The sequence below is a fragment of the Amphibalanus amphitrite genome, unplaced genomic scaffold (genome assembly GCF_019059575.1).
Source record: "Amphibalanus amphitrite isolate SeventyFive unplaced genomic scaffold, NRLGWU_Aamphi_draft 000413F_arrow, whole genome shotgun sequence".
Lineage (NCBI taxonomy): Eukaryota > Metazoa > Arthropoda > Thecostraca > Balanomorpha > Balanidae > Amphibalanus > Amphibalanus amphitrite.
In genome coordinates, this window is record NW_024881907.1 from 352294 (window position 1) to 377816 (window position 25523).

Sequence of the window (25523 nt, forward strand, 5' to 3'; positions counted from 1 at the left end):
AAACGCTCAATAGATGTAAGACAACTTTGTGTCGTTGCCATAAGGATGCTTCGCCCAGACGTTATAACTTCAATATATTCACGCTAGCGATTTTAATGACGCCTATACCTCAATGATGCAACGATGCAAACCAATAAGTTGAATGAGACACTGGTAATATCAGGTAACATTGATTAACCCGGCAGTTGCTGGGGTATTTCGCCACCCACCGTTTGCTGGGGGGGGGGGGGGGGCGTTAAACGCCCCCAGCCGATAACTCGAGAACCAATAGGCGCAGCGAAACGCACGAGGCGGCAAACGAAAGAGCGCGACGAGACGCTTCAGATGAATACTTTAAAGTTGAATTTTGAGGTCACAGGTCGGGTCAAGGTCAGGTCAAACACCTGAAATCGGACTTTCAGTAGCATGGACTTCAGGACTTCGCAATGGGCGCCTCTCGCCATAAACTCTGTCAAAACGGTGCACAATCCATCTTATAAGGCCTACAAGAGTGTCAGCTCCATATAGGGGTCAGTCAAGCATAGGTCAGGGTCAAGGTCAGGTCAACCGGGTAGGCACATATCCCCGAAAATCAAAACTGATATTCGCAGCCTGTGACACATGTTTTATAGGTAATTTGAGGCGTAGAACACGATGGTGACATTCATTTTATCATATGTGTACGTGTTTGACTCAAAAAGTTCAATTTAAGAAATTCATGTATCATGGTCGTGAAGTAGTCACGAAAAATTGCCAAGATTCAGTTCAAGATTTTGGAAAATGCTGAACGATAATCAATAATCGAAGATAGCCATTTGATTGATCATGGTATTGGCAGTCTAATGGCGTTTACGGCATGTCTGTATGTCTATTCTGTGATTTTATATGATTTTTTGAACATATGCCGTTTTTGGTCGAAAACTCAGAAATCATGACGTCACTAAAACCTCGATATCTCAAAAATTTTCCGACCGATTTTTTTGAAACTTTGTTACAATAAACTTCAATCAATTCCCTACAGGTACCCAAAATTTGGCGCGCCTGCGGCGCGCCGTTTTTATGCTATGGCCCGGCGAAAAAAGTGGGGGCGTTTAACGCCCCCCCCCCAGCAACTCGCGGGTTAACGCCGTCACCCGATCAGCCAGGAGTGGTAGCAGCATCTGCCGGGAGTTTCGAGAGATCTGCAGCACACCAGGTAGTCACACTATATGATCCATTAGGCAGCCACCCCTCCGTGCACTCTGAGCGACACGCCACACCCGACCGTGAACTGGCTCGTGCTGTCCTCAGCGGGACTGTGATGAACGGCGGGACACCCCCGTCACCTGGAGACCCACGGAGAGGCTGCGGCGCAGCGCCCGGACCGGTCGCGCGCCGCTCGACCAGCTCCAAATGACTGTATCAGTGCGGTGCGACACCGGCATCATTCACCCGTCCGCTGGCGGCGCCGCCGACTCTGTGACCTAATCACCCGCACTTGACTCAATTCATTTCTGGGTTACACCAAGACCCGAAGCTATTGATTCTCGGCCTTTCGGCGTCTGAATTATGGCCGCTGCGGTGGCGCCTCGCTGCGGCGGTCGCTGGAAGCTCGGTCGGCCGAGCGCCCCTGGCCGGCCAGTGTGTGTCACAGACCGGGCCGGGGATGGCGGCACGCGCGGCTGACCTGTGACCTGACCTGACCGGCCGGCATGGCGGTGCGTCTGGGCGGCCCGCTGCCGCTGCTGCTGCTGCTGGCCGCGGCGGCCGCTGCCAGCAGCAGGGACGGCAAGGAGGACATCCATATCGCCGGCTTCTTCCCTATGACGGCCGGCGAGCTGGGCGTCAGCAGCGACGGAAACGACCCCGGCGAGCTCGGACGGGGCGTCATGCACGCCGTGGAGCTGGCCGTCAAACACGTCAACAAGGCCAGAGACGTGCTGCCCAGCGTGCGGCTGCACGTCACCTGGAACAACACCCAGGTAGGTGGCGGCCCGGCGCCGCGGCGGAGGGGCGGACAGGACGCGCGTGAGGGTGTCTCTGTCACGACAGATACAGACGGCAGTTTGTGGAAGCGGAACACGGGAGTCCGGGGCAGTTTTGTGCCGGGGTAGGATCACTGGCGCTGGTCGGCGTCCGGCTGCAAGTTTGCTATCGGGGCTATTGGGCGCCGAAGTTCTAAATCAAATCTAAGTTTACGACGGCTCGTCGATTTGACATTGACGTTGATGGAAGAAGAGTCCGCTATTAAGTTTATTGATTGATGCTATCCACTGCCGAAGGGCTGCAGTCGGTCATCCCCGCCACTGGGCTAATCTGATTTCGGACGAGTTATTCGCGAAATGACTAAATAAGACGTATGCATTTTCCATGCACTCCAACCGGTACGTGATCAGGGCCGATATGGCTGCCTCGGGTGGAACCAGCCTGCTGCAATATTGATGCACCGAAACTCCCTTCCGTGCCGGGGACAAAGCTGATGGGGAGGGACTTCGTAAGTCCTGGGAGCTGATTAAACTGTCGACAAGTGGTGGCACCTCCCATCCTTGAAACGAGTGACCGTTCTAACTGGCACACATTTTAGTAAATAATCAAAAAGCATATTTTTCCATGTATTCGCTTTCTCTGCCCTAAGGTGTAATTTTTGTAGGCATATCTTTACTTGGAATTTTATCTTTTTAGATACCGCCTTTGTGCAGTGTAGGCAGGACACTAGGCAGGTAAAGGTGACCGAAATAGGTGCTAAATTTTGCTTAATTAGAACTTTTTCTTCGAAAATGGGTATAGTCTCCTCCTAAGCACCTGTTTGTATAACAGACTCCAATTCATGCATTGTTCTTCGACTGTAGATTTAGGTATACCTAAACTAACGGTTGAGATAATGGACGAGTTCCATTACTTGAAAATCATATTGGATACATTAACGCGCATAATAATGAAACGGAATGCTCGTTTCAAAAACCTAACGTGCATAAAGCTAAAAAGCTGCAGAAGAGGACAAAGCTGTTTTCTGTGCATAAGTGGATGCATAGACCACTATATACCACTATATATGGTATATAGTGGTCTATGATGGATGAAATGTGTACCTACCTATAACGAAGGTTTATTTAATCCGCAATTGTAAACATTGATGTCAAAGAAATACGCCTGCCTCATTGGCTCACGCTATCAATCAAAAATGATTTCCTTTTCGACGGAGGTAAGAGGTTACTCCTAAGTTGACAAGAGACCAAGTAAAAGAGGAATTTTGCGCCCACCGTCCGTTGAAACACGGGGATCGAGCTGACCACCCGCGCCGCCGGGGGCTAATGCGGTGCAAAATGCCGGTGCTGCTCGCGCCGGGTCCATCTGGCCGGGGTCGGTTTGACAGCCGGGGCGCGCTGGCACCATTGTGTCGTCGTGTCCGGTGGGCGGCCACCCTCTATGGACCGGCCATGGCGCCGAGTGGCTGCTTCCGCCGCCTGCCAGCCCTCTCCCCGAGCCATTCCTGGAACCGCGCGCGCCGCGCCCACCAAATACCACCCCCAGCCAGCCGTCCCAGCGACGCCGCTATTATGAGCCGTCAAACGCCTTAGTTTGCCGACTTAAACGGCACGATCCCCTGCGTCAATTTGAGACGGGCCCGCACGAAATGATGATTTACGTCCATTAAATGCCAATGATGTGCTGAAAGTCGAGATAAGCATAAAAGCGTCCCACCAATGCCATGGAAGATCCCTTTAACGACGCAATTAACGGGTTGAATTTATTTAAACCATCTTGCATTTGGGGAACTTTTCCAGAATGCCCGTTTTACTATGACGCTGTTATTTGATTTCATGGAATGCAGGCGCCTCAGTCCATTTCATTGCACATCGAAAGTTATAAAACGGGCATTCCATTTTGAAACCAAGAACAATAAAATATCATTCAAGGCAAATAATTTCATTTGTTCTGTTATGGGATCGAACAATGGTTCAATCAGTGAAAAGTTGCTGGAGCGCTACTGCTCCTGCCCAAAGACCGGGTCCATAGTCTGTGCTCACTGCACAGCGCCATAGAGCGCGGCAGAGCCGGACCGCGCACATGAATCAAACGACTAATGAGACGAAAAATCGCCTTCCGCCCGGCACTCGCATTTTCCACTGCACTGGCAATGTTGAGATGTTACTTGCGCCCTTGAAATGACTTTCAGACGGTGGCGAAACGTGACTTTCATAAATGGTCCTGCGCAGAACTGCGAAAATTCCTTTCCATAGTAATGTCGGATGGCTCTGCCGTCTCTGGAACGCTGCCATTAGCGTTGGTACCCATAAGGTACCAACGCACAGACACTTGCCAAAAAGTTCGAGAGGACATGTTTTGGCCACCTGCGAACGCCTTTACTCAACGCTGTTAATTTAGAAACGCATAACGTTAGAATCTCCTTACAAATTTTTCTGTAGTCATCGACACGTGAATCAATGACCCATTATTTATTGCTCGTGTGATGAAGATTTATGTGTTTACGAGTGCTTATTTGCTCATCATCGCCGTCAGAAAACATTCCCTTTGTAGGCTACAATGCCGCATAACTGAGCTGGAAATATTTTAAGACATACAATTATTGCACAAAACTCATATTCTCACAACGTACAGGGTGTCCAGAATTTATTTGCCCTCTGTTCATTTAGCTATAATCCACCGTGCGCTTTAACCCTATTCCTGGCGGGCTCCGCCGGGACGCGTATTCGCCAATTGTATTACACGAATCGGCAGACCAATAGCGTGCCTCTTGAGTGACGTCAGCGTGGCGTCATAGTTTTGGTCCTCGCCCTTGGTGGCGTCTTTTGAAGCTAGGTTTTACTTTAACGATATTTAAGCTACCTGACATATATTGTCGCCGTGGCGAAGTGTTTAGAGTATCGGACTGGTGATTCAGAGGTAGGTGGTTCGAATCCACTCGGCGATTTCGTTTTTCGTGTCATCTGTCATAAGTCATTGAGCGTTTTTATACATTTGCAACGGCGTGCACCTAAGAAATCAGACGTAGGCATTCTTCTAATGAATATGTTGCATAAGATAGATATTTGCAGCCCAACCGATTGGTTCGGTTTCGGTAGGTCCAATGGTCTTTGTTTGTATTTGGTTTGGTAGCGGTGTTCTGATTTTCTGTGATTGACATCACTAATGCATAGTGCATACTATGCGAACGTAGCCAATGGAAAGACAAATGGTGCTGGGCGATGGCCATTCATTGATCAATATTTTCACTGCCAATGGGTGATAGCACGCAGCATTGACAGGGGCGGCGCTGACCTTTTGAAAGTAGGTGGGCACTTGGCAAGGTAAAGTACCTAAAAGTAGCGAAAGCTAAGATGAAAAGTAAAAATCGCACGCTGGTTAGCAGGCTATTAGATAGTTTTTCGTGTAAGAATTACCACGCACAAAAAAAGTTCGGCATAGCTGTTACTGTTAGCGTAATCACGGGACGAGATTTATCAGTTTCCAGCCGTCAGAGCGTCATCTATAGGAGCTATGCCCTAACTATAACTTTTACATTTCAGCCGCCAGGGGGATACCTAAGTCCCCTTACTTGGAATCTAGTTAAAGTCAAAAAGATTTATATTAGACGTTTATGAAGATAACTTGGGACTGGTTGTTAAGTTGCATGCTCACGGCGGGCTGTCATTAATTTATCTCTATACATATCTTATCTGATCGATGAAATAATACAGGAATCCGTTGTCATTCGAGTGTGTTTCATAATAGCTCTTCCGACTTTGACGAATATCGACAGTGCCGTAACAAAATTGGTAGTTCAGGTATAGACTGCAACTGCAGTTCTTTTGCAACTTATTCCTTAATCAGATGAATACTTGTCAGAGATTTATTGGGCGTACGATATTGGCGTGCGAACGTAGGGGCCAAAAATGCGCGTCTACGACCGACTTCTACGACCGAAAAGAACCGCTAAAGCAAGAATCGATCCACCGACCTTTCATCCATCACACCGAGACCCTAACCACTCGGCTACGGCGACACGTCCATGTCTTATAGCCATATACAATTGCCAAAAAACTCTCAACTCAAATCTAGCCTCAATGCATGCATCGTCGCGGCGGATGGCTATGACGTCGCACTAGAGATGTCGCTAGTTGATGAGCCGATTCGTGTAATACAATTGGCGAATACGCCGCCGGGACAAGAAACTGGCGGGGGGGGGGGGCCGATTCGGCCCCCCCCCCCCTGAGATCTCGAGAACGAAGCAAGATAGCGACAAGCGGTAAACGGCATCGGATACGCACGGCCAAGATCTACAATTTTTACTAAGGTCATTTTCAGGCCAGGTCAAAGATGACGTCACAGGGGTCGAAAAAGTCAAAATGGCGGCACTAGATATGGAGAGAGTTTTTCTCGAATAACTTTCGAATTAGTCAAGATAGGAACAAACTAAGGGCATCATCGTGATCCTCTCGTCAATCCGCATCGAATGATATATATGTTGACCTCGAAAGGTCAAGGTCAAAGGTTGACCTCAGGTCACGTGACCTCGAGGTCATCATGTATATCATTCGATGCGTCTTGACGAGCTGAACTTAATGAGACCATCCACGCGTCTGTATCTTGTTCCTGTACGGAGTTATTGGCCAAAAACCTTTGGTGACCTTTGATGACGTCACATGACCTCACAGCTGCCCAACAGCAAAACAGACCTCAAGGTAGTGAAGGTTGATCGTATATGAAGTCATGTATGGTATATGGGGCCATTCCGACCCGTTTTAGTGGTAAAAACAGGGAGTTGATTTTTCCCCCATTGACTTATAATGGGGAGGTCGCGAAATTGACCTGACCTTAGGTCACCGATATCAAAATTCCGAGATATACAAATTGCACATACTGGTACCCTAACTAAACCCTGAAGAGAAGAAATTGATCGGTCAAAAACTCTAGCTCTGGCGTGATTGCAAACTTTTCTGAGGTAGCGTCACCAAACCGCCTCTGGTGACCTGACCTGAGGTCAGATCAACTCAAAATTTTCAGACATGTTGCGTAGAAGCCTTTTAGGAAAAGTCAGAAAATTTGAGCTTCCTAGCTCAACGCGTTTGGAAGATATAACCAAAAAACCTCAGGGGGGGCTCCTGAGGCCCCCCCCGCCAGGAATAGGGTTAAGAACTGTTGAAACTGTTGACCGTGCCTCAAGCTATCCACAGGGCCGTTAGTCACATGACCTAACCCGGTCACCTAACCTTGACACTTGCGAGGCACCAGGGGCCAGTGTTTGGCAGGCGTAACTCGCACCTGAACGTGGTGTCTGCTATGACGAAAGAAACTCTTTGACAAAGCGTCATCGAGCTGAAGTATCCCAATCGAAAACATATGGGGAATCATGAAGGAGGAGCTCAGCAAGATTGAACCAGCTCCCACAGAAAACGGACTTCAGGGGAACCTGAGAAAGGTGTGATTGAACATCAGCGCGGATACTCTGGACACCTTGATCAATGGAATGCCAAAGCGGATGAGGGAATGGGTGGGACAGGGCAGATGATAAATCGGTACACCAGTAAAACGCCTTTTGGGCGACCAACGGAGCGAGCGAGAGGATGGGCCTTGCACGTGCGAAATTGCGAGGGGGTACCTCCAACTAACTTGTGCACTGCACCCTACTAACCGGTCTTTAGCGATGTGCCAAATTTCAGCGCAATCGGCCTAGCCGTTCTCGAGATCTGGAAGCGGCACACTGCACGTGCGCACGTGCAAGCGGGGTCCAAACTGACTTTTGCACGGCACCCTACTAACTGGTCCTCAACCGTGTACCAAATTTGAGCGCAATCGGCCCAGCCGTTCTCGAGATCTGGGAGCGCCCCCTGCACGTGCGCACGTGCTGTAGCACCCCAACCTTAACCCGCGCCCCACTGGGGGGGGGGGCTATTTATAGCCCCCCCTCCCGTTTTTCTGCAATAACTTCCAAACCGCTTGACGAATCGACGCCAAACTTTCAGTACCTTCGGCTGCATCAATTTGACACCTTGTGTCAAAATTTAAACTTCGTAGCTACCATAGGTCGGCCGGAAATGACGTCAGAGTGACGTCATGTTCGTCCGATTTCGACGCAAAACATTGAACCACGGCAATCGCTCCCAAGAGCTCAGTTTTTAAGCTAGATCCAATTTCTTTGCATGAAAGGACTGAGAATTGACCGCGCTATCAAACTGCTATCTCGGATTTTCAAAAGTTTGAAAATTTTGAAAATTTTATATAATAATATTCAAAATTTATATTTTTATATTTTTTTCAAAAAGTTTTTGACTTTTCGAAAAAACCGGAATATATGTGACAGAACGCATGATTATGACTAACTCTAGCAAGTTTTAGCTAAATATCTTAAAAAATGGCCAAGTTATACGCATTATTGCAAAAAATTCACAATTATTAATTTTTCAAATCAATTTTTCAGTACGTATTTGGCATCGTACACCAATATAAATGGCACCATCGTGTTCCTGAGCTCAAACTGCATCCAATAGACACCTTTTTTGTTGAAAAATTTCAACTTCAAAATTTGACCTTTTTTGACCTGAAAGTGACCTGACCTAAGCTAATTTCGACTCAAAATGACCTTGAATGACACAGACGACATCAAATTCGAAATATATGGCCTAAATGGACCATAAAACATGTGTCACGTGACCGACGCATGATATAATATTTTCGTGACCTGTGATGACCTGACCCTGACCTGAAAATCAAAGTACAAGTTTGGTACCCTCAAGGTATCTAGAGCATCTGTTCACGAGTGTGGAAACCAAAAATGAGCCTGATCTGACTTGTAAGACGGCGGCCAGAGCCCAAAATGTGAACAAGCCAAAGTGCTAATAATTTTTACTTTGACCTGACCTGTGACGTCATCGGTGACCTCGAGGTCAATGAAATTAGGTTTCGCTCGACAGTTTTTCCGGGGCTATCAGACGCCGTTTGAATTTTGACGATCGGCCTAGTAGTTTCGGAGTTAGGAGGGGGGGCTATGAATAGCCCCCCCCCCCCCCCAGTAGGGCGTGTTATACACAGACCCCAGTGGGGCGCGGGTTAACACATGCAGATGAATTATCTGATGGAGACCTAACTGTGTACCGAGTTTCAATTCAATCGGCCCAACCGTTGTGCCGTTATTGAGGTTGCAATTTTGGGGGTTCTTAAAAAATGTCCAACTTTACCACGCGCCACGTGCGGTGGTTGGCAAGAAAGCATGGTGGCCATCACACCACAGAACTTTTACGTCCAAGTGACATTCAGGAAAGAAGACCGCTTGTCAATCGGATGTCCCGTTCCTAAGATATTAGCTTTTGAAGAGCGTCCCCACGGCCGGCCGGCCGGCCGGCCGCTCATACTCAGGATTTTCCCTTAATTCAGTATGAGACTCCGCTCGCTTCGCTCGCTCCGTAATAAACCATGACCCGGTGACTCTTTGTTTATTAATTATGGCGGCAAGCTGATGGAGGGGCAAATAATTTCCGGACACTCTGTAACCAATTTATCGATTCGACCAGCTAACTATTCACATTTGAATTAAAAATGTCTGAATCTATCTTTCCATGCCTTTTGTTCCTACCTTTTCTATTTTAACTCATTAGACCGTATTCATCAAGGCCTCTCATTATCGGCTACACTCGACAACAGCGACGAACCATCAATGGTCAGACGCATCAGACAGTTCCAAAGTCACCGAAATCATTCGATGCTGCGACACAAATGTTCCTAGCTGCCACAGCACACGTCACAAGTGCACTGCCAACGATTCACGTCACAACGAATGTGAGTTCTAGAGATGCATCATACCCTATCCGGGCACAATTTTCTTTTTTTTTCTGCTGTGAGTATTGAATAGTAAAATTGCTGGAAGTGTATAATAACTGGAAAGCTATGTGCATCTTCCTTTAGTAGTCGTCGGCTTATTTCGTTTTGTTCACCGCAAATACCGTACCTAAGGCAATCACAGAAATTACGTCGCCTATATTGCAATGTAGCACGCAATATCCATGGGTGTAAATGCGTTCTTTGGCTACGCATTGCGGGCGCGACCCGGCGTTTGTAGCTTCCAGTAGGAAGGTACATTCGTGCTCCTGTGCACTCGCATTCGACTCACCGCTGCATGCGTGCAGAACCTGATGTCGTTATGTTTTTTTTTTTTTGACTTTTTGCCTATGGCGCTCAAATGATACGGGTGGTATAGCAGTCATCCAAATTCGAGGCGTATCGTAACGTAAGTGCGTGCCCGGTTGCACGAAATCTCAGTAAAACTGGAAATGCAATATGTACATAAACCAACTTATTATGCTCGCATCGTTTTTGTAAAAACTGATGCCACGAGCTTGCTGTTATCCGCTGGTGCATGGGGAATTCGCTGTGAACGTCAACACAACAATATCAGATATCAGATTTGTAATAGCATCAAACAGCGAGACCGGTCAGATCAGCTAGTTGGGCTCCGGACTGTGTTACCAGGCCTGTCTCGTGCCCGGCTGTGGCCGCTCTCCATTGGTGATGCGCGCGGCGGCCGCCGGTCCGTCTGATATCCATAATGCCCGCGGTATGAGGTGGGAAGCTGTGCCGATTGTTTGGCGCGGCGCCCGCAGGGGACGGGACGGGACGGGGACGGGGCAGGGGACGGGGAGGGGTGAGCTCCGGTCGGGGTCGGGGTCATCACTGGGACCATCTTCTCAACCAAACAGGATGGATTCGGAATGACAGTGGTGCTTGCGTTGTATGGATCAACGGCTTCTTATTTATGGGATTTTATTTGTTGATGGAATGTGGGCACGTCAACTGCGTCGGTTTGATAAAGTTTCGCAAACGAATGCACTGAGCTGGGCGCTTAGTTAGACAATAAGCTAACTATTTTCCGACTCAACAAAGTTGCATGCAAGAATACGGTATCATCAAAGATAATACAACGACCCGCGATGTTCAATATTGGATTTTCTGGCCCACAGACTGGGCGTGATTGCCCTCCCAAAGATCCTGATCACATCATAACCGAATGGAATCTGCCTGAGTGGCGGCCTTTCAGATGGAACGCGCGGCCATGGTAGCGCATTGACGGGGAAACATGACAAAAAGTGAGGGGGGTGCAGCGAAACTTTGGATCCTACTTTTGCAGGAGCACTATTTCTTGTGTAAGAACTTAGGTAGTTTCCTTATTATCGAATAGGTCTTGCGTGATTGTCCAATAGGTGAGTGGCTGTCTGTCTTTGGTCTCTCTCTCTCTCTCTCTCTCTCTCTCTCTCTCTCTCTCTCTCTCTCTCTCTCTCTCTCTCTCTCTCTCTCTCTCTCTCTCTCTCTCTCTCTCTCTCTCTCTCTCTCTCTCTCTCTCTCTCTCTCTCTCTCTCTCTCTCTCTCTCCATCTATCCCATCCCATATCTGCAAGCCATCAACACCACATTATTCCCGTATATCGCGCTGGGGAGGGGAGCCGCTCTCAGATGCGTGCGATGCTGACCGCTACAATACTACGTCCCGATTGGTGCAAAATCGGGTCGCCACTGTCCAGTGCGGTGACCGGGGTGTTTCAGTTTGGTGGGTCCAGCGCACTGCGAGGGTGTTTCAGTATCGGTTAGACTGTCACCCTGTGCACTGTGCAGTGAGCGGGGTGTTTCCGTATCGACCATTCCGTGCGGGGCCTCCATCGCCAGCGGCGCTGCGTGCCGCCGGACCCGGAACCTCCGCGACTCGGCACGACACTGGGCCACGGCAGCACGGGGCCCGCCGCACACTGGTCGGAAACGCTCCAGCGAGAGGCCAGCGGCCTTTCTGCAAAAGTTTTTTGCTTGTTATTCCACAACTAGTGAAGCAAACTTAATGAAACTTTGCATACCTTCTCTGTCATATGTAAGCTATCATTTGGATGTCAAGCAATAAATATATGACGTGAATCTGTTAAGTTATGACGTCATAATTGAGTATAATACAGGATCTAGCACCACTTTAAGTCAACAAGGGAAATTGGGAGCTGCTATTCGGGCACCGGGAATGGTTTCATGCACTCCTTGCAAGGTCCAGTGCTTGACTTTAGCATTGTTGACTTTGCGTGACGTCATTTATGACGTCACTAAGGCCATGTAAGTTTTTCGTCAATAACTCCTGATCAGATGGAGCTAGGGAGTCGAGAAACCCACCATTGGACTCAGGAAGACCTGCCGAATCGAATGATATGCGATATGACCTCCTTCAACCATTTTCGTGACCTGAGGGGCTCCGACCTGACCTTGACCCGAGGTTAACACCTTAACCCTCGCCGGCACAGGGGGGTTGATGCAACCCCCCTAAGGTTTTTCGCGAATAACTCGCGTAAAAAGCGGCCGATCACGACGAAACTTTCAGTACCCTCGCATTGATCAATTTTACACCTACCCTGAAAATTTCATGACCCTGACCCCAATGACCTTTGACCTGTGACCTCTTTTCCGTGACCATGTTTGGCCGAAATCGCGATTCAGCGTATGTCGGCTCGCATTAGCCGCGCGTTTGCAAGCTTTTTGTGGTTTCAAACGTTCAAACATGTGATTTGATGTTGCTCCCATACATTAGGATAGGTGTCAAGGTCACCTGAAGGTCAGGTCAGGTCATTGACCTATGGTGACCTCGGGTGACCTCGATTCACTTTTTCGAGTTTTACATGTTTCTAGGCTAGTTTTTGGAGCTGAATTCTAATTTAGCAACCATTTGAACATTTACGAAGTAGTTTTGGCGCTTTCGTAACATGTTACGAAGCTGTCTGCAGAGGCGGTTGACACGTATTACGAATACCCGTCACAACCCCTACCGGTTGACCTGACCTGACCTGACCCGACCTGGTCTAAATGCTTAAAGACATCATCTCAGATCAAAACTAATACGATAATCGTGATCAGCACCCCGGAAAACCACATAGCAGCCACAATTTACGACTTTCTAACAGGTCCCGATTTCCCCGGTTTTCGGGTCATTGACCTGACCTGGAAGGTCACCCGATGACCTAGGACCTTAAAATTGGGTATCATCGGCTTCCTCTCGTGACGGGCAACACGCTCGTTTTTTTCCGCGAGGCTCTAGCTCGATCAGGGGGCAAACGCGAGGGGGGGGGGGGGTCGTACCAACCCCCCCCCCCCTTGTGCCGTCGAAGGACGCAAAATGGCCTGTGCTGGCGAGGGTTAAGCTAACTTCACCCGAACACCAAGTATAGCATTCAACGCGCCTGAGCTAGACAAACACGATTATGCCAAAATCGCGGCAGTGCGACCATTTCTGGCAAAGTAATTAACCTAAAACCGAGCCCGTGCCTTGTGGCACTTACCTGACCTAAGAGGTCACTGGCTGACCTAAGACCTTAAAATCGGGTAGTACCTAATTTTTGCGTCTTATAACGGCACACAAGCTTGTTTTTTCCGCGAGGCTCTAGCTCAATTAGAGGCGAAACGGCGAGGGAATTGTACCAACCCTCCCCGGTCAATGTAGAAAACCAATCGGTCCGGCCAGGGTTAAATACCGGAATTGTGATCTAATGGAAAAAGACGGCCCAAGGTAACCTGACGCCAGTGACAGGTGTCCTATATTTCCAGCGTCTTATATTCACGAAGGTTTCAATTTCCACTTTCTTCAGCCGAGTGATGGTTGTCAATAGCAAGGCTCTCTAAATGCAAGCCGTAATCGCCACGCAATATGTGGAAGGCTTTTGATGTCAATACATACATAAATGCATACATAAAACGCGCTTTTCACAAAATTCATAAACTCAAGCGCATCTGTTTTTAATGACCAGTCAACTACGCATGGATGCGTGCAGGCCACACAGGTCAGCGTAAGCCGGGCGCGGCGGCCGAGCCGAAACTGGGGCGGGGCGGGCGGTAGTTGGGTAGGAAGAGGGGCTCCTGCAAATTTTGCGCAAATATGCGCAGTTAGCTTTTATGTTGCCCTGGTGTAAATTTAAATCCTACTTCATCTCACAAAAAATCAGAGTGGAACTAGATGGGACTACCTGTTGTTTCCTTACCTAAACTTTGCAGTTATATTCCAGAATCACTGTAGGAGAGCCTTCATAAAAAAGCTATAGTACATCTTAGTTAGGGAAAAAGTATACCAAAAATTTTGCACTGACCAGTCGGCAACTTCATAACGAACATTTTGATGCATAATATGTGGGATTTCAATTTGGTGTCTATCAGCAATAAGACTCTGAATATCCGGCTCAAGAAACCTCTTGCTCCGCGTCAGTTTCCGAGTTCTGGGATACCCCATCTTCGGGGGCTGATTACAGCTATTTTTGGTCACCCGGATTAGTTTTTTTGGTCTAAGTATAATAATTTGATCAATTTCAAATCGATCTATATAAAAAATAATCCGAAACTCCGGAATCGCCCTTGGCCTCTCGTGAGGGCGTTTCCGACCAGTGTGCGCCGCCGCCCTGTATATTATCACAGTCCCTGGGGCAGGGCCCGCTCTGTTCCACTGGGTCTAGGATAGAGTGCACAGCTGCTCTGTCACACCGGGGCGGGGTCCAGTGTCCGCCTGCTGCTTTGTGAGACCGCAGGTAGTGACGCCGCACTCGCAAGGTGAATTGATGGAGCATAAAATACTGCTTTACCGCGCCTTTTGCACATATCGCGCATGCCTTCATTCTCTCTTCTTCGTCATTTGCTGCGACTTTTGTGTTCATCCTTGTCATGGACCACGACTTCAGCTCTCACGACTTTAGTTGCAGCTCTCCCGGGACATAAAATGTTAATGCTGCAGCGAAGTCAGAGTCCTAAGTAGACAGATGAATACCGGTGTTCTCCGTGTATTTTAATGTATTATTACGAGCGAGCGAGCGCAGCGAGAGAAGTGAGTCTTTTCAATATAACGGAAAAATCTCAGTATGAGCGGCCCGGCCCGGCCCGGCCTGTAACGCTTTTGAGAGGCTTATATCTCAGCAACCGCTGGACCGATTGGCCTGCGGTCTTTTTTGTTGGGTAGCCCCATCTCTTCTACCCCGTAATTGACTACTTTTGATACATCTCAGTGACCGTCGCGGCACGTGCCACGTGAAAAGTCAAGGGTGTTCAAGCTGTTTTGCAAAAGTAGTGATTTTGAGAGGCTCATATCTCAGCAGCCGCTTGGGCGATTGACTTGCGGTAATTTTTGTAGGGTAGCAGCATCCTTTCTACCCAAAATAGGATACTCTCGATGCATGTAGGTCATCCCCAGTGCACGTGCAAAATACAACAATAAGAGGTGCCAAATTTGTTCCCATTTTAACCCGCGCCCCGCTGGGGGGGGGGCAGAATCTGCCCCCCCTCCCGTTTTTCGCCAATAACTTCTAAACGCGTTATGCCAGCGACGTCAAACTTTCAGTACCTTATCATACATCAATTTGACACGTTCCCTGAAAATTTGAGCGAAATCTGTCGGAAAATTGTTGAGAAATTGACGTTTTTGTGACGTCATGTTCGCCATTTTCGCCTCAAAAACGGCAACATTTCAAACGCCGCTAACATCTTCATTTTTGAAGGAATCAAGACGTAACAAAAAAGGTTATACGTGATTCTACTTTGTCTATCACATGGCTATCTCGGTTTTTTGAAAATTTTGGATTTTGGCCCAAATTTTTTCAAAAAACTGACTTTTCTGGGAAAATAATTATAAAATCCAAAATTTTGAGTGTATCCCGGAATATATGTCAGAGAAGTAGTCTATGTGCACCTATATACCAATTTTTAGAAGAATCGGTTCAAAAATGTGGGAGTTATTCAAAATTTTATGACGTCACGACACACACAAATTTTGAAAATGATTTTTTTGGAAGTTCTAGACATCGTACGGAAACAAAAATAGCACCATTCGATTCGCCGTGAAAAACTGCATCAGATAGACACCTTTTTAGGCCATAAAAACCAACTTCAAAATTTGACCCCACTTGACCTGACCTTGACCTGACCTCGACCTGAAATTCATCCAGAGGTGGTCCATATCACTTATTGAGTGTGCCTATTGAATTCTATGAGTAAAATGACCCATAAAACATGTGTCGCACAAGCCCTTTTGTATATTTTGTTTTTGGTGACCTGACCTGACCTGACCTGACCTTGACCTTGACCTTTGAATGACATTGTATGCCACGAATATTGTCTTGGTAGTCTAAAAACGCGTTTTTGGCAATCAGTCTCAGTCCATTCTCCGGCAACTACGGTGCAAGGCCGATACTGTTCAAACTTACATTTTGTACCCTTGACCTGACCTTGACCTGACCTCTGACCTATTTAAGCAAAAAAATTTGGGCTCTTTAGATCCGCCTTGTTGAGAGCTTTCGATTGCCGTTTTCCCCGTCTTTCTACGACCATCGGTTCGGAAGTTAGACAGGGGGGCAGAATCTGCCCCCCCCCCCCAGCAGGGCGCGTATGGCTGAATAGCCCAGCGGGGCGCGGGTTAATAACTCGGTAATTACTGGGGCGATTTCGCTGAAACTTGGCATACAGGTAGGCACCCACCAGGCAATGCATTCCCATGTGTTGCGGTTAGGGTGCTACTGCACGTGCGCACGTGCAGGGGGCGTTTCCAGATCTCGAGAACAGCTGGGCCGATTGCGCTCAAATTTGGTGCACGGTTGGGGACCAGTTAGTAGGGTGCCGTGCAAAAGTCATTTTGGTCCCCGTTTGCACGTGCGCACGTGCAGAATGCCGCTACCAGATCTCAGGAACGGCTGGGCCGATTGCGCTCAAATTTGGCACACCGCTAGCGACCGGTTAGAAGGGTGCTTTGCGCAAGCCCGTTGGAAGCACCCTCTCGCCCTTCCGCACGTGCAGGGCTCACTATCTCGCTCGCTCGTTCTTCGCCCAAAAGGCGTTTTACTTGTTTGCATTATTACGTGTATTATGTACATGGAACTGAGAATCAACTGTGTCCCGGAACTTCGTCAAGTGTGACTTGTTAGTTACATTGCAGTCTGACGTAACGTTATTGCACATTGTTTGGCGCTCGAGAATAGTTTCAAGGCTTAAGTCGGTCGTAAGAACTACATAACTCGCTTCGTTTGATTGAATCGAATATTCATGATTCAAGTCATCAGCAATAGCGCTTGAAAGGTAATCCAAGGAGCACGATTCTTTGCAAACCAAAGGAGGTTGTCCGTATTTCTAGGCCATACAAAGCGCTTCTGGGGCCGTATTCACGTCGACTTCGTAAGTCGATTTGCTTTCGTAAGTATAATTTGGTATTCACGTCGACACTTCTTAAGTTTTTATCAACGGAGTTCACGTGATTAAAAAAATTTACTTAAGAAGTAGGTCAAACTTAAGAAAATTCTTACGAAAATGATCGACGTGAATACGGCCCCTGGTCATGCAATTTTACTGAAATATGATGAATCAGCCAACCACCAAACGGGAACAGACCCGTGCTGGAAAGTGCGACCATGGTTTATAGATCTGTCTACGAATAATCCATCGCTCCACATGCATTCAGCACCCAAATTAGCCATTCAGAGGCATGGAAAGACCTGACGATAATTCAGACGGTACTTGGCCACCAGTTAGTTTGCGGCACATGTAACAATGCATCATGGAACAGTATGTAGGTACATGTGCACTACATTTGCCACCTCACTGGTTCGACCATGCTTCCCAGCAGCTAAAACAGCTCGAGTGCTGCCCGGTGGTTTGATATGCAGCGTTTATAGGTGGCCGTGGCCGTCACGGTATCACGATAAACGTCACGATGGCTGTCACGGTGTTCCCCATCTGTCACCAATCCCGACTACCGGCGGGTGTCATCGTTTGGTCGTCAGTGACACCCTTGAACCTCATTAGTAACGCATGCTTAATTAGGCCCACCGTAACCACAGTGGCTCGTTAAATTCATTGCCGCCAACCGGCCGAAATTGATGGCCGCTGTCGACTCTCAGCCGGTTATGGCACGATTTGGTTGCGTAGATTTGCATTGGCTCGTCATTAATATGTGGCGGCTGTTTATTGGCTCCTGCCGGCGACACAGGGCCCATATTGACCGCGTCGCGCGGTCCTCGGACTGTTCGTTAACATTGCTGATTGGGTTTCTGTTCAGTGGCGAGTGGCCCGGTATTACTGACATCACTTATGGTCGTGCAGCGTGTTTATCCACAAACACCAGCCTGGAAAATAAGGAAAGAAATTGCCTGATAGGGCCCTAAGTTGGTTGATGAATCTTTAAACGAAGAGGTCCACTGTCCCGAAGAATATAAATTGCACAAATCACGCCATCGCTATGATTGCTCAATCTCACGAATCTTAGCCGACTTAAAAGCTTACAAATTGACTTTCATTAACTAACAAAATAAAAGACTAATGCACCGTTCTCTTTTAGCACCCACTACCGCAGTGCAATCTGACGGGACCGGGCCCGCTCCCGTGCAGTGTCGCCGCGACTTTTTCCTGTCTCCGCCGGGCGCTCTCAGCAGTCGGCTCACGCGCGCGGGGCGGCGGCGGCCACTAGTCAGCGGGGCGCCGGTCCTTGGGGTGACACAGGGCCGCAGCCGCCGGCCATCGCCAGACCGGTCATCGGCGATTCCGAGCGCGCACGGCGCCTCGACAAAACGGCGCTGGCCGGCCGGCAAAGAATCACGTCCGGGCTATCATAGCGGCGGCGAGCCGGCGGCGGCCGATCGCCGTCTGGTCCGATCGGAACGGCCGCCACCCGACCGGACTTCGAGCGGAACCGATCCAGACCAGGAACCGACCTGACCCCAACACTGATGATCCCGACCAGACTGTGACCAGACTTCGACTCGACTCGAACTAAACCAGACTGACCCCAACACCGACCCGACCTGAGCCGACCTGACCCAATCCAACACAGACCTGGTCCGACTCGACCCGAAACCAATGTCGCCCGACTCGACTGGACCCGACTCGTTGAAATATAACGAAGTCCGCTGAGCTCCCACAGGTCTCCCACTTTTCTATGGCTTTCCCCCTCTCGTGAGCGCCGCTCTCACAGCAGCCGCACGGTGTTATTGGCGAGATCGGTAAGCTTTGACGAGCGGCGGTGGGCGGATGTTGAGGGCCTCGCGGAATGTCCCTGCCAGGTGACCCCGCTATTTCGGGCGGCTGATTGCTGCACGGTACGCCGAGCAGAGCACAATCAACTTATCAAATTAAACGGACGCCATTGACGATAGAATCCGGACCCTCGCTATAGGAAGCCGTAAGGTAAAACATCGCTTTGTTCTCTTTTGGTTCAAAGAATCCCGTGCAGGTCTTCTCTCCCGCAGCCCAATGTCAGATCGGTTGCCGTTTTCATCATGTCTCGACAAACATTGCAGCTCGTCGTCAGGCTTGTGACGTCCCCCGGGGTCGCCGGAGAGCAGACTCTATGCAAACTTCATCAGCCGGCTCGGATGGCGGCGCGGCCGAGCGGCCGACACTCATGGTCCTCGGGGATGGCGGCGGCCCGGCCCGGCCTGTTCGGACGGAGCAGGCCCCGCCGCCCGATCGGGAAGGTAGTCAACGCTTCACTGGGCTCGGGGGACTGGGTACGGTGTGATACACGGTGAACCGAAGCGAGGTCAAGGTCGACTCCCAGAACTGCTGGTTCGAGGAATGCAAAGTATCAAACCAGCTATTTTGGTTGGTTTCTCATGGGCTCATCCAGGATATTCATTTGTTCAGTTATTGCTGTCGGTGGAACGCTTCTATCTCTTACATTCGTTACTGTGTACCCAGTACCCACACCCTATCATTTACCCAAGGCGCCTCTCACGCCATCGGACCATTGTTTCTTCTCGTCCCGCTCTGGCTCTGTCCACATTCTCACATTTCTCTCCGGCCTCTTGCCGCCATTACTGCCCTCTCTGGCCGTGTGATCGGGGGCCCTCGACGCTCGGAGCCGTGACGTCTCCAGTTTCAGTCCGCTGGAGAGGAGGGGGTCGGCAGCAGCGGGGTCGCCGGGCTCATCCATTAGCCCCTGGCGCAGCGCTCCGTGTCAATTTGCCTGCCCGAGCGGCGGCTCCCCAGCCAAATACAGCTCGCGGGGCACCGATAGGCACCTGTTGCCCGTTTGTTGTCCGATATCGTCTTACCCGGCCGGTGGAGACCAATTGACGTGATGGGCGCTGATGACCCCGTGTCGACTGGCCGCGACGTTAGAACGGTCTGGGGCCACTGCGGAAGGGAAGTTTACCTCGTTCATGGCAGCCAGCGCCGGCCGCCGCGGCTTATGACACATTTTGTTTATGCTGGAGTGGTGTCATGAGTCGTGCAACTGGCCATGTTTCATTTTACGCTCATTTATTGCACATACTTGGCTGCAAAATGAAATGGCTTATGTTTCTGGAAAGTAGTGATAATGACGATTAGAGCATCGAGAATGCGTTTACATTTGCCCGAAAGGTAGCGTGAAAAATTACTAATGCGATGTGGAAATAGAGTCGCTTCGTCAATGGAATGGACTATGCAATTCTATCTTACTGCTATTTATACAATTTTGCCCATTTTAATTTTCAACTTCTTTCATGGCCGTGTCCGTTGTTTCAAAAGCACCTTGGTGGAAATAAATAAATGAATGCCAGCAATGTTTAAATTTGAAAGTCAGAAACAATAAGATTCATAGAAGCTGCAACAAGTTTTCAATGCCTTCCTTTCCATTGGAAATTCACTCCTTTACGAGTACCTACTTACAATCATTCGTATATTTGTTTTCGGCGTCGTTGCCGGTGTGGCCCGGTTTCCGGCTCGTGACTGGGTCCAGTTCGGTGTTGGCTGCGTGCAGTCTCCCGGTTCGTGTCGGAGCCCCGTGTGTTGAGCCGCCGGCCCCGGCGGGCTGCGGGCTGCGGGCGGGCACGCGCCTCCCCTCCCCTCCCCTCCCCTCCCCGGTCGGCGGCCACCCCCCCCCCCCCCTGATGCAGGGTCGAGTTTGGGAAGGTCGGTGCGGCGTGCGCGCGTCTCCGGTGGCCGAGACGGCGCGCGTGCGGCGAGCGCCGACACCTGTCCACTGCCAGCCGGGACATGGTTTAGTAATGGGCCGCGGCTCCGGACCTCCGGGCCGGACCGCATTCCGGATTGATCCGCCGACGCAAACACTATGCAACTTGCAGCCGAGCGAAGCATTTACGGTCATCCGGACGGTCCAGCGCGTACAAACAAGGTCATCAGGGTGTGAACGTGACCGCCGGACAAGGCCGGGCAGTGGCGCCGCGCCGGCGAGTCCGCCCAGCACACGGCGCTGTGTGTGCATGGAAGGTGCGCTCCTGGTGCCTGTTCAATAAACCCTTCAAAACAGTGAACCAGGTGACAACATTGCAGCTGCCACTTAAGGGCTACGTTATAATTAAGAACTTAAATAATAACAGAATGCTAGGTCAACTCTCACTGATCTTTATTTGAAGTACAGGCAGGGAGCATCAGAAGCTATATGAGATAGGTACATACATCCGCCCGGCATTTATATCGTGAAATTTTGTAAAATTCTCGGCAAAATGGAAATATCCCAGCACTACTACGTTTTTAGGCGATTTCTTTCTACACAGGTATTTATAATGACACATGTATGCGCAAAGATACTCGGCCCTGTAGATAAGCGAGCCCTCGCTTTCCTTCCCTCCCGTTCATGATGCCTGTCGCCGGAGCGTTCGGTCTGAATGTAGTCGTCTCTGGCGCAGTATACTCTTATCTGGCGCGGTGCTCATCAGGGCAGGACGGCAATGATTGGCCTCATCGGCCGACCATCATGCCGCTCGCCAGCAGCTGATCAGGCGTAATCACTCGGCGGACGGCCGGACGGTCACGTGATCAAATCATCGCCGGCGGCGGCGCGCGACCGGGTGCCGCGGGCCGAGTCGGTCGGGGTCCGGCCGGGTGCCGCGGGCCGGGTCGGTCGGGGTCCAGCCGGCCGCGGGCCGGGCCGGGTCGGTCGTGGTCCGGCCGGCTGGGTGCCGCGGGCCGGGCCGGGCCGGGTCGGTCGGCGCTACTGGGTGCCGCGGCCCGGGTCGGGTCGGTCGGGATTCGGCCGGCCCCGCGGGCCGGGTCGGTCGGGATCCGGCCGACCCCGCTGGCAGGATCATCGGGCGTCCGAGACGACGGATAGTTTCCAACTATGCTGCGATACTCTAGTTGTCGTTAAATGACAAAAAACTTTTTTTTTGTTTTATAGGCGCCATGCGATCAGACGAGGTAAGTTCAGGATGATTTAGACGCCACCCAAGGCATTCAAAGCAGCACATCTAAGCCATAGGTCGCCGTTCCGTCTGACTCATTAGTTCAGAATCCCATAGACGAATGATTCAAGGACCGTTCCATTAACTGGGTAGTTCCATTCCCTGGTGATTGGAATGTGGCCAACCCTGCCACTGCTCTCATTCATCGGAGATATCAAACCGGAGTATGTCCAACCGTCCAGTCCTGTCACTGGAGTCACGGAATGGAGTGTGTCCGATAGTCCAGCCCTCTCTCCGAATAGCTCACGGGCCGGAGTGGCCACTGGCCAGCCCCCTCTCCGGAGTCACGGCCAGCAATGTCCAGCCCCCTCTCCGGAGTCACGGCCCGCAGTGTCCAGACCTCTCCCCGGAGACGGCCGGAGATTGACGGCGGGCAAGTTTGCGCCGTGGCGACACGGCTGGGCGCCGACGCCAGGCCAACAGGCCGCATGAATCTCGTCCACGGGCCGTCGGTCTGAACCGAGCCTAAAACTTGTCTCATGAACCGTGGCCGAGGTGCTGTCCAACAGCCGGCCCGCGGCCGCTGTTATAAGGTCACGATTTGTGGGTTTCATGACGCCGCGTGTCACTGGATATGACGGGGCCTGAGGGACGCCAGATGCCGCCATCTAAGTGTAGCTAGTTTATTGGAGTTTTTCCCTTCCACATACATTATCTAGAAGTTTTGCTTGAGTGCCACGCTCAGCGGAAAACCTCGAAACCATTTGAAAAGTCACCAAGACTCTTCTTAGCAGTTGCGTGTTTCCAGCTTTTAGTTCCTAGAAACGCAAACCGATGTGAACAGTCTGGTGGCAGAAAACTTCGTGGAAGCTTCTTATGTGTACAACACTTCACCATTAGCCGTGAAGATGGTAAAGATGCTGGGAGATGCTCATGATAATTTTTTAAACACACTGATTTAGTGATTGGCCTAAATAAGATTCATTACCACGCACAGCCTATTTTCTAGCTTTGTGAGATGTGTTTACTGTTTGTGGCTGTATGCTGTGGCTAGCATGCCTTTCTTCTCAGCTTCCGCAATTATTTCTTATTCAAACAAGCTAACGTCATTATCAAATCGGCTATAAATTCACAATTCAAAGGGCTGAAGCCCTCACACTCCCAGTTCATCAACCGATCGAACAGAGCCCGCTCCCAGATCTGCCCTGAGCCGTGGATCACTCGCTGGTCCTGAGAGCGGCACGGTGACCTCCCTCGAGGGGCACGGTGACCGCTCTCGAGCGGCCGGGACGAGGCTAATTTATTCATGATTGTGCGATGACCGAGCGCTGGCTGCTCTCCAGTCGACTCATTAGGTAGTTGGCGGCCGGGCGAGCTGCGTTTGCTGATTGCAGCACACTTAGCTGGTCGCGCCAGGGAAGAAAAGAAAGCTCGTCTGATTTTCGTGCGCGGCACACTGAGAGGAGAGACATCAGTGGCGGCGGCGGCGGTCCGCCATCGACCCGGCGCCGCGCGCGCCGGGCGGCCGGAAGCAGCGGCCGCCCTGGAGTGGACCCCTCGGGCGCCGGGCCCAGCGGCCCTCCTGCTGCGCGTGCCATCGCGTATCAGCGCCACATTGTGTCAGACCCCTCACCGAGGGTCATCGAATGCACTTGGAGCTCGGCGAATGGCCGCTGTCCGGTCATCCTCCGACACCAGACCAACGGTCACATCGGTCACATCGGTCACATCGGACCGAACTGAAGCAGTCCACCGCCCGCCCTATGGTCATCATGAGAGATGATCGGGATAACGCAGGGCTAGACTAGAATAACATGTGACCTACTACGGTACAGCGCCGTGCCATACCCAGCCTGCTCTGCGATACAATCACTGAATGTGCTATAAATGGAACACGCATTCACAGCTTTTCATAAGCTTCATTTAGGCATTACGTTCATTTGTTGCATAGAAATACAATAATTTTACTTTTTTGAGGAGCTTCTATCTATTTTCGTTTCGTATTTCCTCCGTACCCATTTTTTTTCCTGCTTGGCGTTCCGTCGCCGTTTCTGCTCTAGTTCCTCTCGTATAACCTCTTCATCACCCATCTGCAGTTGGTCCGCCCCCCCCCCCCCCCACAGAACTCGCGGCATTAGGCATATCGCTCCCCGGTGATTGGATTTGCATTCGAAATGTTCTTCGCGTTTCAGTCGCCACGCACTGAATTGTCAACAGCCCGCTGGCCGACTTCAGTCCGCTCGGAGCGCGGAATCCTCCGTAATAAAGTTGCCAAATGTGTGATTTAGTCAGGTAATGCTGTTAATTATTTTCGTTTCTCTGGCGTCTGGAAGCTTGGGCAGACTGCAAGCATATTAGTTACACTAATTGCATACCAAGCGCATTTGAAACACAACTAACCTTTACTGCTGAAAGCAATAATGAGAGGCTTCTAACGGTGACTGATTTAATCATTAAACAAACTAGTTTTTCGGCTGGTAAGATAAAAATAGAGCAAACCATGTTCAGCTTCGAAGTTCAGTGACATTTAGGTACTCTCGGCTGTGGACCCACTATCACCCGCTACTGTTACAGAAGAGGCCTCCCTAGTGTTCCGCACCGCCGTGAGAGACCAGACCCCGCTATGCACTGTCACTAGAGACCAGACCAGACCCCACTATGCACTGCCACTAAAGACCAGACCAGACCTCGCCCCGTTCCGCCGCTGTACCGGTGCCCTTTCTGCGGATAGATACCAGCCAGCATCTCGGCTGCCGGCGCGCGGGCGTCAGGGGTGACACTGTCACACTCGTGTTCGCTACGCCGCGGCCGGTAAAGACGCACCTCGCACCTTCTTCGACCGGAGGGGCCGAGAGCGGTGGTTCTGGAACCAGACCAATCGTACAGCATAAGCGCGGTTGGGTGACTAAAACATTTTGTTGTGGAAGCGTGTTTTTTCTATCGCCCGTTTAAAAAAATTGTTTCATTTGCATAGGTATCTATTGCCAAGTAATCAGGAACTGTGCTCCGTAACTTTTGAGTCATGCTCCCTTCATATGCTCAAAATCATCTCATGCAATCATCCTGGAATAGCAATTGTGCTTCTCAGCCAATTCCTTTTATGTCCTTGACATTTCGGAAGAGATAACATTGTCTGAGCGGAGCCACTAAAGAACAGTAACTTTGGCACTGGTGTGCACTTGGTCTGACGCGGAACATCTGATGGCATCATTTCGGAAACTTAACTTACTTGCTTTAGAAGATATGATTTTGCAGATCGTCTTGAAAGTAATTATCAAAATTGAGCAGAGAGACAGAACAAATGTGTGCCAATTTTAGAATTATTCTGGACACCCACTACGAAAAGACTTCGCAATAGTTCAGTTAAAATCAATTAAGCCCAAACCATTCAAGAAGTTTAGCCATGTTCAAAAAGCATCGTCCATTCATGACCCTGTTCCTAATTACCCAAATTATTGAGAAAAAAAAC

The 25523-nt window shown here is 50.0% G+C and overlaps 1 protein-coding gene across 5 annotated transcripts in view; it reads left to right on the forward strand.

The window, feature by feature from the left end:
- The first annotated feature begins 1594 nt into the window (after window positions 1-1594).
- Window positions 1595-25523, forward strand: part of LOC122390873 (gamma-aminobutyric acid type B receptor subunit 2-like) — a 143788-nt gene continuing 119859 nt past the window's right edge. For 3 of the 5 annotated variants that reach the window (XR_006258243.1, XR_006258244.1, XM_043384286.1), the window contains exon 1: window positions 1614-1940. Coding sequence is in view for 2 of the 5 variants with exons in the window: in XM_043384286.1 (XP_043240221.1) it covers window positions 1671-1940 (270 nt within the window). In the remaining 3 variants the exon portion in view is untranslated. Of the gene's footprint in view, window positions 1941-25523 lie in introns of all 5 variants that reach the window. The other 2 variants (XR_006258242.1, XM_043384288.1) reach the window with 1 other exon arrangement.